This window comes from Pinus tabuliformis, chromosome Q (assembly GCF_031772625.1).
Source record: "Pinus tabuliformis cultivar Carrire ecotype Pingquan chromosome Q, CPIR1, whole genome shotgun sequence".
Taxonomy (NCBI): Eukaryota; Viridiplantae; Streptophyta; class Pinopsida; order Pinales; family Pinaceae; genus Pinus; species Pinus tabuliformis.
This window is the reverse complement of record NC_142296.1, coordinates 274,338,093-274,352,804: the sequence shown is the minus strand read 5'-3', so window position 1 is coordinate 274,352,804 and position 14,712 is coordinate 274,338,093. Positions and strand designations below refer to the sequence as shown.

The 14,712-nt window shown below is 36.1% G+C and overlaps 1 protein-coding gene across 1 annotated transcript; it reads left to right on the top strand.

Moving 5' to 3' along the window:
- The first annotated feature begins 6,841 nt into the window (after positions 1 to 6,841).
- On the top strand, positions 6,842 to 14,018 carry LOC149219274 (bZIP transcription factor 16-like). The gene is made up of 3 exons (XM_089384307.1): positions 6,842 to 6,884; positions 7,183 to 7,484; positions 13,894 to 14,018. The coding sequence occupies exons 2-3, from the start codon at positions 7,263 to 7,265 to the stop codon at positions 13,975 to 13,977; spliced, it is 306 nt and encodes a 101-aa protein (XP_089240433.1). The 5' UTR covers positions 6,842 to 6,884; positions 7,183 to 7,262; the 3' UTR covers positions 13,978 to 14,018.
- Positions 14,019 to 14,712: the final 694 nt, after the last annotated feature.

Below are 14,712 nucleotides of genomic sequence, written 5' to 3'. Positions count from 1 at the left end.
TTGTAGTGTCTTGAGATTCCCAAAGGAAACATTATATGTGATTTCCTATGAAATATGGTCGTTGAATCCATTTCTTACCTTTACCCAGAATTTCATATAAGGCAAGTCTATTAGAACCATACATCCTACCATGGTTATAATGTATTACTTGGAAGGTCAAGGTTTATACCTAGGCATTCATTTTTAGTGATTGGTGTTTTGGGAAATGCCTTGCCTTAAGGAGATTCTGGTATAAATCCCTTGGATTTTTCCTTTGGTAAAGAATCTGCACTTATATCTGGGGTCAAATGGTGCATGGATGAATCACGTATCTAGGCTGGATATCATTTTCAACTCCCCAATGCCAATTTCATCTAGATATGCGAAGGGGGTAGATTTTTATAGGATTGACAGATGTATGCGAAAAATCTAGGCATTCGACTAGTCATTGCTTATTCATAATTAAAAAAAGGACTAGATGTGGGATGGTACAAATTCCATAGTAAATTACTGTGGAAGTAATATTTGGTGTGGGCCCTTGTTGGGTGAAAACATTTATATGAGGATATATTTCGATAAGTGAAGGAAGCATATGGTATATAGAACATACAATGGTGGAGACTTGTGCACTTTAGAAATAAGTCAAATCACTTTCAAACTGGATTTTGTAGATGTGTAGATTAAATGGGGTGGGCCCCGTTTAGAAAAATATAGGCAGTTGGACTTCCTTGTGAGAAGGTATTTTATTTAGAATCTAGGAGAGATGATAGGGTTTGAGTTAGGAACTTTTGTAAAGTCCTTGATGGGATCTAGAACAAATCTTCTATGAAGGTGTGTGTGATTTGGTGATTTGAGGGATCAAGGATTGTGCCAGGAATGCACAAGGTGTGCATCCCAGATTTCCATTAGGATCGAATATAACTAGAATTAGTCACATAACTTTACAAGGTAGGGCCTAGTGGGACCTACAACTCCGGGTTATGTGTCAAGTACCAATGGGATTAGATAGCATCTACATGGGAGCCGTGTAGATTCCATTAGATAGATGAACTACCATAGTTGACATGGCAGGTCCACACAAGTCAGACGTGGATGTCACATGGTTGTACTTATTGACGTGGCAAAAATTAATTAGTTTAAATTCAAATGGGAATAAATCTTGGTCTGTGAGTCAGATTAAGATAAATTTTATACCACTGGAAAGCTCTTCACAATCCAGATACGATGGTGATATCAGAAATTAATTCTACAAACTTTGGAGAAGAAGGATTTTTAGTAACCCCATCTTCATAATAAACTTTGGAGGCCAAATTAATTCATAAGTTACACCCTCCACAATCAGAGATGGTTCATGGATGAATCATATATCTAGGGTCAAATGGTTCATGGATGAATCATGTATCTAGGTTGGATATCATTTTCAACTCCCCAACACCAATTGCATCCAGATATGCGGAGGGGGTAGGTGTTTATAGGATTGACGGATGTATATGATAAATCTGGGCATTCGACTAGTCATTGCTTATGCATAATTAGAAAAAGGACCAGAATTGGTATGTTACAAATTCCACAGTAAATTAATGTGGAAGTAATATATGGTGTGGCCCCTTGTTGGGTGAAAACATTTATGTGAGGATAGATTTCCATAAGCGAAGGAAGCATCTGGTATACAGGACATACGGTGGTGGAGACTTGTGCACTTTACAAATAAGTTGAATCACCATCGAACTGGATTTTGTAGGAAGTGTAGATTAAATGGGGTGTGCCCCGTTAGGAAGAATATAGGAAGTTGGAATTCCTTGTGAGTAAATATTTTATCTAGAATCTAGGAGATACGATAGGGTTTAAGTTAGGAATTTTTGTAAAGTCCTCGATGGGACCCAGACCATATATTCTATGAAGGTTTGCGTGATTTGGTGATATGAGGGATCAAATATTGTGCCAAGAATGGACAAGGTGTGCACCCCAGATTTCCATTGGGATCGAATATAACTAGAATTAGTCACATAACTTAATGGGGTAGGGCGTAGTGGGACCTACAACTCCGTGTTATGTGTCAGGTGCTAATGGGATTATATAGCCTCCAAATGGGAGCCACATAGATGCCATTAGAGAGATGGACTACCAGTGTTGATGTGGTAGGTCCACGCCACAGGGGCTTCACTCAATGAGTCTCTGACATATCACGTGCATCCATAGCATATTAAACAATACCCTTAATTTGACTACATATTGGAAACTACCTCGAAAAATCACATTATTTAACCCCCTACCATTATAAACCCGATACACCTCCCCAATTTAAAAACCCCTACTTTCACTAGATATTGTATGTATCCATTTTTTTGTTAACATTTTTATACCCCTTTATATTTTTTCATTAACTTTGGACTCCATTTTTTATACCTACTAATATAAAAACCCTTTCCCCCCTATATATCGCCCAATATATTATGTCTTTTTTTCTCAATAAATACCCCCCAATATGAACCCACGTGGTATGGTATTGGTCCCCAAGTGAATCCCCTGTGGTCCACACACGTCACATGTGGATGTCACATGGTCGTACTTATTGATGTGGCAAAAGTTAATTAGTTTAAATTCAAATGGGAATAAACATTGGTCTGGGAGTCAGATTAAGATACAATTTATAACACTTGAAATCTCTTGACGATCCAGATACGATGGTGATATCAGAAATTAATTCTACAAACTTTGGACAAGAAGGATTTTTAGTAACCCCATGTTCATAATAAACTTTGGAGGTCGAATTAATTCATGTTATACCATCCAGAAGCTGAGATGGTTGAAGGGGGTGGGAGGGAGAATTACAGATTTTGGATAAAAGTTCCACAATCTATTTTTATAGCTCTATCAAGTATGAATTGTAAATCTAGTATGTTGTCACATATTTAGTGGTCAGATGCATTAAATACTTCATCAAAATGGACACCCCGCCACAATTTTTATTCATGAAGGTGTCCACATCTATGACCTTAAAACCTCTAGTTGATGTAGGGAGTCTTAGCATACTTCTAAAGGTGCCAAGAAAGAATCTTTCCAACTTCCTTCAATTCACAACATGATGTTTCACATAAAACTTTTGGAAGACCATTGGAAAATATCACAAAATTTAAAAACTTCAAGAGCACAACTAGCTTTGGCTAAACCCAAAAATTCAACCTTATGGTCCTTCTATATATGCTCATCTATCATTGAATACCACTTATATGCCAAGGACCAATGTGATTCCTTATCCTTTGAGATGTTATATTCAATGTGTCTCCACAGTGTGGTTGATAACTCTTCCTAGGATATGTTCTTGATCATTCACCTATCAAATGCAAAACCCTCAATAGAGTATCATTAATAAATCGTTTAGTTTTGTATGATCCGCATCCATATTTCAAAATCATGTTGCATGATTATCCTCAATAAAGCCTCATCGCCCTTGATATTTCGTATTATCATCAAAGGGACACTTCTAAATATAATTCCAATCAAATTTAAATACAAAATGATGACACTATTGGTCAAGACATAAATGATACCACAAGAAAGGTCAAAGGAAAATGTCCTCTGCATTTTGCATGTGAAGTGTGGGAATAAAGATTAGAAGTATTAACATCAAGCTTTAAAAGACACCCACACTCCACATTTTCCATGTGAACTATGGAATACAAGAACATATGATTCATCTAAGGTAGAAGGTCTCCCCACTTTGAAACAAACTTCACATGGTGAACAAGGGGAAAAACCGAACATTTTTAATTTCATATGCGGAATGTAGAACATGGAGAGTGGATAAAAGGTCTTGAAAAAATGGGCTTAAACAATAAATTAATTCTAAACTCTACGCTACATATGCAAACTGTGGAATGTGGAAGGAAAACCCAAAAAACCCTTATAAAAATGGAATTACAACTAAAGGTCATTAGTATTCCCACTTTATAAATGTGGTACAATGCCACTATCACGATGCTACCAAAATGTCAATTTACAAAGTTGTCTGTGGAAAAAGGCCTCATTTTTGTCACTTTGTAGTTATTAGGCACATCCAAAATTTAGGAAGCGAATAACATACTTAAGAAGAGGGTGCCCATTCATAGTTAACTCTAATATAATTTCATTTTGGATCAAAATAGAATGAAGCAATAGGATACCAACATCACTTCAAATGCCATGATAAAGAATGAGATTAGGTGCTTCTTCATTTCCAATCCTCTAAAGAAACATCTCTCAAAGATAAGAACTACAAAATCTAGTGCTAAAGCTCCATGGATCGTATTATATCCTCTAGTGCACTAGACAAGACACTTATAGATTGCCTCTCTTAGCTCCCTTCAAGATCCATGAAATGTTTCATGTGTATTGCGTAAAGAAGGGAGTGTGGCCAAACCACCTAGCTTAGACTAGCCTTCCCAAACTTGATGAAGAAGGCTCCATTTGGTTACAATTAGAGGCAATATTGGTCAACAACAACATTAACTATAACAACACTCTTTTTAGGGAGTCCTGATATGGTGGAAAGATACATAACCTAAAGATGTTACTTGAGAACCAATAGTGATTTTACACAAGTTTCCACACATCTAGGATTGAGGATAACATTGTTTTTGAAAGAGGTAGGGGAGATTGAGGGCATGTTATAGCCCTACTTAACCTCTCTACTATGGGGCACTTAGGAGTTAGTTAATTAATGTATGAGGGCATCTTCTTTGAATAAAGTCAAGTAGTTAATGTATTGGCAATGTAAAAAGGTTGTCTTTATTAAATAAGGCTTCCTAGGTGGTTGGTACTCATTAATAATGAGACCACTACTGGTCAAGGCTTTCTGTGTAAGAAGCTTTATGTAGAGGTAGAAGGCTATGCATTTAGAAGTCACCCTTCAAAAACCCCATGAATATTATTATCTTGTTGATTATCAATAAAAAGGTTTATATTTTGCAACTTCTAAATATATATATTTATTATATAATGTATATAGCTCAACATGTTTATTAATTACGTACATGAACTTCCTTCAACAAGTTTTCTCTTTCTATCTAAGAAATTGAAAAGACTCGAGGTAAACCAAAAATTTTTATAACAAGTGATTGCATTCCCCTCTTCCATGATCCCTACCCCTCTTATCTAGTGGAATATGAACTCCTTCCGTAATAATTGCCGCCTTTGCCACATGCTCAAAAGTGGTTAACACAAACCCTCAAATCTATTCTCAAATACAAAGTATGACATGGTTTAACCAATAATCAAATCAATATACACTTCAACCTTTTATGATATAATTTTTCACTTAAACTTCGAAGATAACTTGTAATAAAAAAAACTCATGGTAAATATAAATATCCATTTAATGTAACCTTGTAAAGTAGATATAGGTCTTACGAGAGTGCTCCCATAATTATGAAATCTTTATCTCAGTCTTTTAAAAACGAAAATATTTACGCCGTAAGGCGTTTCCTTATGCCGTAAGGTGTTTCCTTACGCCGTAAGGCGTTTCCCTCTGAGATCCATCCCCCATTTTGCCTACGTGTCCTCCTCTGACGTCGTACGATGAGATGTTAGACGATTACAAACACCAGAACCGTCGATCAAAAATGTCACTGAAGCGGTCCGGGTAATGAAGAGCGCGGAGTGCCAATCGCCATTCCAGAGGTAGGGTTTCTCCAATGGTGTTCTCCAGGCGGGCGTCAGGACTTGCCTCCCCTGGATCCCTCAGGACTTGCCTCCCCTGCATCCCTCCACGCCGCTCTGGATCCCTCTGAATCATCCATGCAATATCCCTCTCAATCATCCATGCGTTGTATTGTAGAGGTTGGCAACAAACCCTTGCGTAGTGCCTTTGTTTGGAAAACCAGTAGGTCTAGATGCAGCCGCTGAACATACGACAATTGAATTAACACAGAGAAGCTAAAACGGTGGTGTCAATGGGATTCACTCACACAGAAAGGCGGCTTTATCAATTGATGTTTGCTGACCGTGACTATGATAAACTCGAACCATTTTCTGTTCTTTGAAACACTCAACAATACGTTGAAGACACGAATTTGTCCGCCAGTTTTTGTTTAGATTGCAATGACTTGTTTATTTAAAAGAAGTACAGTAATGTTTACTGCCAACATACTTCAAAATGAAGCTTTAAACCAGACCAGGATACATATAAATTTTGTGCTAATTCTGGTAATGTTTTGTTTGTTCTTAGATGTTCAGCCAGCATATTCTAGCCTGTGTCGACATACATCTGTATATTTAGACCATCAAGTAAAGCAAGAAGAAAAGTAGAATATTCAAACCGCTATCAAAAAAGAGTATGTCCTGTTGAAGTTACACCGTGCAGGGTAGAGAACTTCTGTAGGTTCATTTTGTGGTTTTCAATGTCTGAGCTAAATAATAATTCTTTTCAGTACTGCTTGTTTTTAAACTGGTTTAAGGATAACCCTGTTCTATGACGCCATACACCTTTTTTTTTCAGATGAAAAAAGCGATATATTTATCAGTATAGAATTTACATATGATGCAAAATCTGCAGCACAAAGGTGCATATCAGAGTTTTAAATCCGAACAATTCAGCCAACATACTTCAAAATGAAGCTTTAAACCAGACCATGATACATATAAATTTTGTGCTAATTCTGGTAATGTTTTGTTTGTTCTTAGATGTTCAGCCAGCATATTCTAGCCTGTGTCGACATACATCTGTATATTTAGACCATCACAAAATGTAAGTTCCTTCCATTTTATTTAGGTTCAAATTTTTGAAAATTAATTTTATTTGTTGTCTAGGTACTCTACCAAATATGTCTTTTCTGTTTTATATTAATTATCACTGCATTCTACTCTGTATACTTTTCAAGGATGAGAAACAGGTAGGGCAAGAAGCTTGGAACCACTAACCATTAATGGTATGTTTTAACTATCATGTATTACGGAATGCATTTAAAATTTCTTATGGCTATTCATGAATCCCGTTATCAGGGGATCTCCTGATTTCCAGACTAATTTAGCAATACTTTTTATTTTCCATTACAGTTAGATCACTAATAACTTCTAGAATATTTCATCTTGAAGGGATGTGTGCTACTGCTTCCTTTTAGAAAGGTTGCGTTGCTCATGTTTGATATCTAGTCATGAATCCTAATATTATCAATCTAGCTAATGGAGTAATTTAGTAACATTTGTTGATTTTCACGACAATGACAGGAACAAGTGCTACTGATGCCAATACTCTAGCATATAATGCCCAGGCTGGAGAAGCTAATACAACTGTAAACAGAAGCACAATGGCTTTGGTTCCACCAGCACCTGTTCCAGGAATGTCAACAGTTAGTCTACCTACTACAAATCTAAATATTGGAATGGGCATCTATAATGTGCTTGCCCAAGGATCTGTAACTCCTGTAAAAGGAAAACGGGGAACAACTAACAGTGTAACAACAATTGTTCCTGCAGCATCTCAACTCATTCCAGGTCATGATGGGGTGCCTTCTGAATTATGGGTCCAGGTATGCATACCAAGCTTTACCTTCTATGTATCATTCTATCTTGTATTGCATCAGGTTAATGGTGCTGTTGGCCATTCTGTGGTTGGCTGGTTAGTGAATATAAGCTGGATTTACTTGCGTCATCTTCCTATAGACTTGCTCAGACTTTTTGTGCTTGCTTTGTTTTCTTTATCAACTGTTTTGTGGGATGACAACCCTTCTTTCATCTTTTCTGGTTATGCACAATCCATGAAATATGATTTGATCACACTATCATTATATTCTCATATCCATCTTGTTCTTACAAGTCCTTTGAACATAAGTGCATTTCTTAAGAAGATTTAGATAGAAGTGGTCCACAGTCAATTATAACTCGAATAAGCTAAATCTCATTTGTAGGGCTCTTTAAGTAATAGATGGTTTAATGCATAATAACAGTTTTATCTGATATGAGGGCAACATAGTTTGATGATATAGACCAGAAGAGATTCAGAAGCAGGGAATATTTCCTGGCTGTATCTATGTAATAGGTGGGCACTCTGGTGTTTACCCCAACACATCAATTTGTCATTTCCTATTTCTTGGGAAAGTTTTCCTTTCATATTTCTGAAACTTCCGTGTGTATCCCCATTATATACAACTTAGGGTTTTGTATTTTTTTTTTGCATTCACCTACAGTGTGACCTTTTTATTGTGAATTATTTCCAATATATTGATGAGCTTTAAATATGTTGAACTAAATAAGCTTGTACATGTCCTAAACGAGCCTGTGAAACAGGATGAACGAGAATTAAAATGACAGAAGCGTAAACAATCTAATCGGGAGTCAGCTAAATGCTCTCAAATGAAGAAACAGGTATAGACTTGTTCTTAGTATTTTTATCAGAGGCTTGCAGAGATAGAGAGGTAAAATCGTAAGACATGAACAGACAAAGTCTGTTGTCATTGTTTTATGAAAGCAGTAAATACTGTTCAATTGATACCCTGTCTGCTGTGCTGTGCTGTGCTAACACCGACTTCCATGAAACAGATGGAATGCGAAGAGTTGTCTGCAAAAGGTGACAATTTGGGGAAATTTCTGGTATTTTTTGCTTTCCTTCATCGAATAGGAACTGCACCCCACCTTTCTGTTTAGAGATTCCTGGTCAGTGGTATGTTTTCGCTGGATCAGCTAATACAGTGCTTCCCCCTTCTTTCTTAAATCATTTGAATCCACTGGCACTTCTGATCACTTGCACTTCTTATACCGTTGTATTGATGATGTAAAATACGTAAATAATTGTACAACAAATTCAATGGAGTTGGCCTCTGGATGATCATAGTTCATTGTTTGTGATCGACTTGACTGGGGGTTGGCCTCTGTATAGCTCTGTATCCTCTGTTTCTTTATCAGCCCATAATAATAAAAGTTTATTACAAATGTGTGTGGCGCTTGTTTGTGCTATTGTTCTTTGTATTATGTTTGGCACTTTTTATGAAGTAACCGCGATGATGATACTTAAGGTATTTTGTGGCAATGTTGATTTGCTCTGTCTAATTTATAAGATTTCTGTTGTTATTTCATGGGAGGTTGCTATGCGCTGTATCATCTCCAAGTGTAGCCGAGGATAGTTAACAATAAATTCTGAACTCCTATGGTAAATGAGCTTTCAAAGGATCTAAAGAAAGTGAATTCTCAAGGAATTTATGTCTTATTAGAAAGTGAATTCTCTAGGAATTTATGTCTTATTTTTAAAACTAGGGTTTTAAGTGTATCACAATGTTCTTTAAATGTACTCAAGTCAATGGTAATGGTTGTTAGTGAGCCGTGGACTTACAGGAACGAAGAATAATGAATTTCAAGAAAATGTTGTGTTCAGAGATATCTTTACAGTGTTGAAGTACAAGTAAGCATTGCCTGACATAAAATGGATAACTAAATAATTTTAGTGATAAGACAATCGGTATGATTTATATATGGCTTAAAATTAAAAGTAACTCATCTAAAATAGGAAAAACAATCAACGTTAATCATCTTAAATGCATTTGGATCTTCATCTCAGATACTTTGATTTGCAAAGCTTGGGGACCTATCTTAGATACTTCGACTTGCATAACTTGGGGACCTTGGACGAATCTAACCAATTAGTAATTTGACCTTCCATTGTGAATCAACAATATCCATAAAAGGTCAAATTGTATGATGAAATTGATGTTTCAAAGCTCATTTGTCAACACAACTATCTGAAACTTTTTAGAGGTGAAATTGTCTTATGTACACTCTACCATGATTACAATTTTTTAAATCCAAAACATAGTTCAAATTTTCGTAAAATTGTCTTTTGTTAATGACTCTACAAAAATATTAATGATGTGATCACTTATCTTGCAGTAAATAAGATTCAAAATATCTTTATTTTTTCAAATAATGGGCATGAAGCCTCCACATACACTATTTTACTATGAACAAGAAGATTCACAATATCTTTATTTTGTCAAATAATGGGCATGAAGACTCCACATACACTATTTTACTATGAACAAGAAGATTTTGTATTGCATAATACATTGGAATCCATTGCTCAAACGAGAAGCTAACCTCATCCATGATGTGGATTCACATTGATTTTTTCAACATTAAATGCACCCTTATATTCAATTTTAGTGGTCAATAGTTCTGCCTGCTTCTTACAAGACCAAAGTAACTGACTAGTTTCATATTCTCAATGCAGTACTTCATACTGTGCTAATATGTATCTTTCATAAACAATCCTTTTTGTGGCCTCTAGGCAGCTTTCTTTCATATCCTACATGGATTTGTAGACCACACTAACATCAAATAATATATCAAATCTGCTATGAATCAAGTAAATGAGGCTCCAGTAGTCTTCTTGTAGAGAGTACGATTAATTTTCAAAGGCACACTCAGTCAATTTTCAAAGGCACACTCAGTCAATGTCTCTTTTGATTGATATGGTGCCAAAAATGGTTTATATTATTCCATCCTAAACATGTTTAATGAATGGCGATTTATATTTAGGTAAATAAATATATTGTTATCCATTTGCAAAACTTGGCTTCCATAAGGAAAAATACAACACACTCAGGTTTGTAATTCTAAATATCTCTATTTATTGTTTTTTCAAACCCAAAATTAGGTTGACACTACTTCAATTTATGATTAAGTCACCAACATGTAAGTATTATCGCTTGCACATTTATGATTAAGTCACCAACATGTAAGTATCATCATTTGCAAAATATAAACACTACAATCAAATTCATGATGCTTGAAACCAAAACTAATAATCAATCAATCTTCTTATACCACACTATGGAGGCTTGCTTCAAAGTGTAAAAGGATTTCTTTAGTAGGATGTATGTTATAACTCTTATACAGAATGAATAATGTGTGAAAGAATAAGTAGATAAGAGTTCATATTTGCAATAGGTGCAAAGATTCAATGTAGTCAATATGAATATGATCTTGTTGAGAGAAGATTTTTGTCACAAGTAAATTTATGTTTCTCAATAACATTTGTAGATGGTAAATTTAGTCTTGTAGACCATTAGACATTTCATCACATTCTTTCTTTATGCAGATGGTAAATTTAGTCTTGTAGACCATTAGACATTTCATCACATTCTTTCTTTATGCCTGGGGAACTAAGTCAACTTTTATTTTTCATCAAAGGAATTGCACTCTTTAGTCATATCATTCTACCATTTAGATTAAACTTGTGCATATGAATGTCTATTGAGATCAATTCCTTTACGATACATGCCATGAAAGCAACACTAACACACTATTTCTATCAAGTCTTTCTTGAGTCATTTATCGTACCTACATTAACATCGACAACTTCAATTGTCTTAGTCAACCATTGGAGAAGACAAAAGTCCCTTATAGATGGAATTTTTGTATTAGATTCACCATGAGAATTCATAGTCAAATGATTAGATAAGCCATTGCTTGTAGTCAATTATATTGGAAAAGATCCACTCGAAGTGAAATCCGTTACACTAGTTGATTGCCTAGTGGAAAAGCTAGTCAATGCATTAGTTAAGGTTGTATAATAATATGCTGATATAGAATTTGTCTTAATCTCAAATGCATCATTGCTTAATAATCCATATGGGGACTTTAGTTTGGCAATCCTTGGAAGTCTACTTGTTAAAAGACAACATCCCACCTGCAAATAACTTTTCATTTTATTTGAATGAACAATTTGTAGGCATTTGCCAATTTGTAGCAATTTGTAACCTTCATGGCCAACCTTCAAGCAACAAAATTTGTTACAATGAGATGATTTATCAAATAAAGAACAGATCTTCATACATGTATGATTTTTCTTTTTGCAATCATGACTCCCATCATGACCTGCCAAGTTTCAGCATTCCTCCAATTCATTTCCTTGGTGTGATTCAAGAGAGAAATATGTGCACTTTTCATCGCAACAATGGTTACCCATACAAGAGTGATCAGAGGAATGGCCCTTCTCTAGAACACACCGCCAAAAACATACAGAACATTTACAAACACATACAGAGAGTCCCTGTTTCAGTTCTGCAAGTGATAAAATTGCCTCCAGTTGCAACTTTTGTACATCAGCATTCCCAGAAAATTCTGCAGTGTTGCAGTGAAGCCACTTTTCAACACGATCGCGTCGTCTATCAGACAATGCCACTAAGAAATCGAGAAATTTAGAGTGCCAAAAATCACCATTTTTGCCTCTCCTTTCCAAGACACATTCTAGTTTCGGTCTGAGACGATACAAAATTTTGCCATTTGACATAGATTCATCCAGCGCTGCAAGCTCCAAGCCAGTGTCATGCAAATCTAGAAGGAGATCCCCAATTACCATTGGAGCGTCACTTACCTCTTCCTCTGAGTCAAATTGGCAGCCTTCGAACACTGAATCATGATTAGATAAGCCATTGCTTGTAGTCAATCATGCATGGATTCATTTGACTATGAATTGGCTCTGGATAATACAAATGTATTGCCTGCATTCCAAATTGTGGTCAAGGAGATTTACACTAATGTGAGCAAGAAAATGCTGAATTCAGATTCCTATAAGTCTCAATTGTCTCTCAACAGAGTTAATATTATGGATGTATATGGAGATGGGGATGGAGTGGAACCACCCAAGACAAAGAATTCTTGCTGCCGAGGATTCAGAGAAAAAGCTCCTTTGTTTCTGGGCCTTCTTCAAACAATTGTCTGTGTCCTTAATTGGAAGAACAAATATGCAGCATAAGCTATCAGCATGATGATGCTGCTGACTCTAGACAGTTGTAATGTTGATACAGCTGCTTCACTATATGCCATAGATTGTTGAAGGGCCAAGGGTGCATGAGTCACAGTGAAGCCATCATGAGAAGACTGGAGTCGATTCCAGAAATAACCTATGTCATATAGCAATACAACACCCATGGTTAGGCCCTAATGAATGAATATCATGAGCAGGTCGGACTTGTTTTGGTGGCCTAGGTTGTTAAAGAAAAACTAAAAATATATCACATGCCTTGTCAAACCGTTGTTCTTTTTTCATGTTGGCAATTCCTCCACAAAAGATAGATGTGCCAAGCACAAAAAGTAAGTTGGAAAGCACAGAGCCTAGTAGAGAATACTTGACCACATTGGTCTTGCCATGGTAAAGTGCGAACACTGCACCAAGCTTTATGGGTCCAGGTATGCATACCAAGCTTTACCTTCTATGTATCATTCTATCTTGTATTGCATCAGGTTAATGGTGCTGTTGGCCATTCTGTGGTTGGCTGGTTAGTGAATATAAGCTGGATTTACTTGCGTCATCTTCCTATAGACTTGCTCAGACTTTTGGTGCTTGCTTTGTTTTCTTTATCAACTGTTTTGTGGGATGACAACCCTTCTTTCATGTTTTCTGGTTATGCACAATCCATGAAATATGATTTGATCACACTATCATTATATTCTCATATCCATCTTGTTCTTACAAGTCCTTTGAACATAAGTACATTTCTTAAGAAGATTTAGATAGAAGTGGTCCACAGTCAATTATAACTCGAATAAGCTAAATCTCATTTGTAGGGCTCTTTAAGTAATAGATGGTTTAATGCATAATAACAGTTTTATCTGATATGAGGGCAGCATAGTTTGATGATATAGACCAGAAGAGATTCAGAAGCAGGGAATATTTCCTGGCTGTATCTATGTAATAGGTGGGGACTCTGGTGTTTACCCCAACACATCAATTTGTCATTTCCTATTTCTTGGGAAAGTTTTCCTTTCATATTTCTGAAACTTCCGTGTGTATCCCCATTACATACAACTTAGGGTTTTGTATTTTTTTTTGCATTCACCTACAGTGTGACCTTTTTATTGTGAATTATTTCCAATATATTGATGAGCTTTAAATATGTTGAACTAAATAAGCTTGTACATGTCCTAAACGAGCCTGTGAAACAGGATGAACGGGAATTAAAACGACAGAAGCGTAAACAATCTAATCGGGAGTCAGCTAAACGCTCTCGAATGAAGAAACATGTATAGACTTGTTCTTAGTATTTTTATCAGAGGCTTGCAGAGATAGAGAGGTAAAATCGTGAGACATGAACAGACAAAGTCTGTTGTCATTGTTTTATGAAAGCAGTAAATACTGTTCAATTGATACCCTGTTTGCTGTGCTGTGCTGTGCTAACACCGATTTCCATGAAACAGATGGAATGCGAAGAGTTGTCTGCAAAAGGTGACAATTTGGGGAAATTTCTGGTATTTTTTGCTTTCCTTCATCGAATAGGAACTGCACCCCACCTTTCTGTTTAGAGATTCCTGGTCAGTGGTATGTTTTCGCTGGATCAGCTAATACAGTGCTTCCCCCTTCTTTCTTAAATCATTTGAATCCACTGGCACTTCTGATCACTTGCACTTCTTATACCGTTGTATTGATGATGTAAAATATGTAAATAATTGTACAACAAATTCAATGGAGTTGGCCTCTGGATGATCATAGTTCATTGTTTGTGATCGACTTGACTGGGGGTTGGCCTCTGTATAGCTCTGTATCCTCTGTTTCTTTATCAGCCCATAATAATAAAAGTTTACTACAAATGTGTGTGGTGCTTGTTTGTGCTATTGTTCTTTGTATTATGTTTGGCACTTTTTATGAAGTAACCGCGATGATGATACTTAAGGTATTTTGTGGCAATGTTGATTTGCTCTATCTGATTTATAAGATTTTTGTTGTTATTTCATGGGAGGTTGCTATGCGCTGTATCATCTCCAAGT

What these genes read in the sequence shown, in the direction of transcription:
- LOC149219274 (XM_089384307.1), top strand. Translation starts at nt 7,263, where the DNA reads ATGGCTTTGGTTCCACCAGCACCTGTTCCAGGAATGTCAACAGTTAGT. An exon ending in CTTCTGAATTATGGGTCCAG is followed by an intron (nt 7,485 to 13,893) that starts GTATGCATACCA and finishes CCTGTGAAACAG; the next exon opens with GATGAACGGGAATTAAAACG.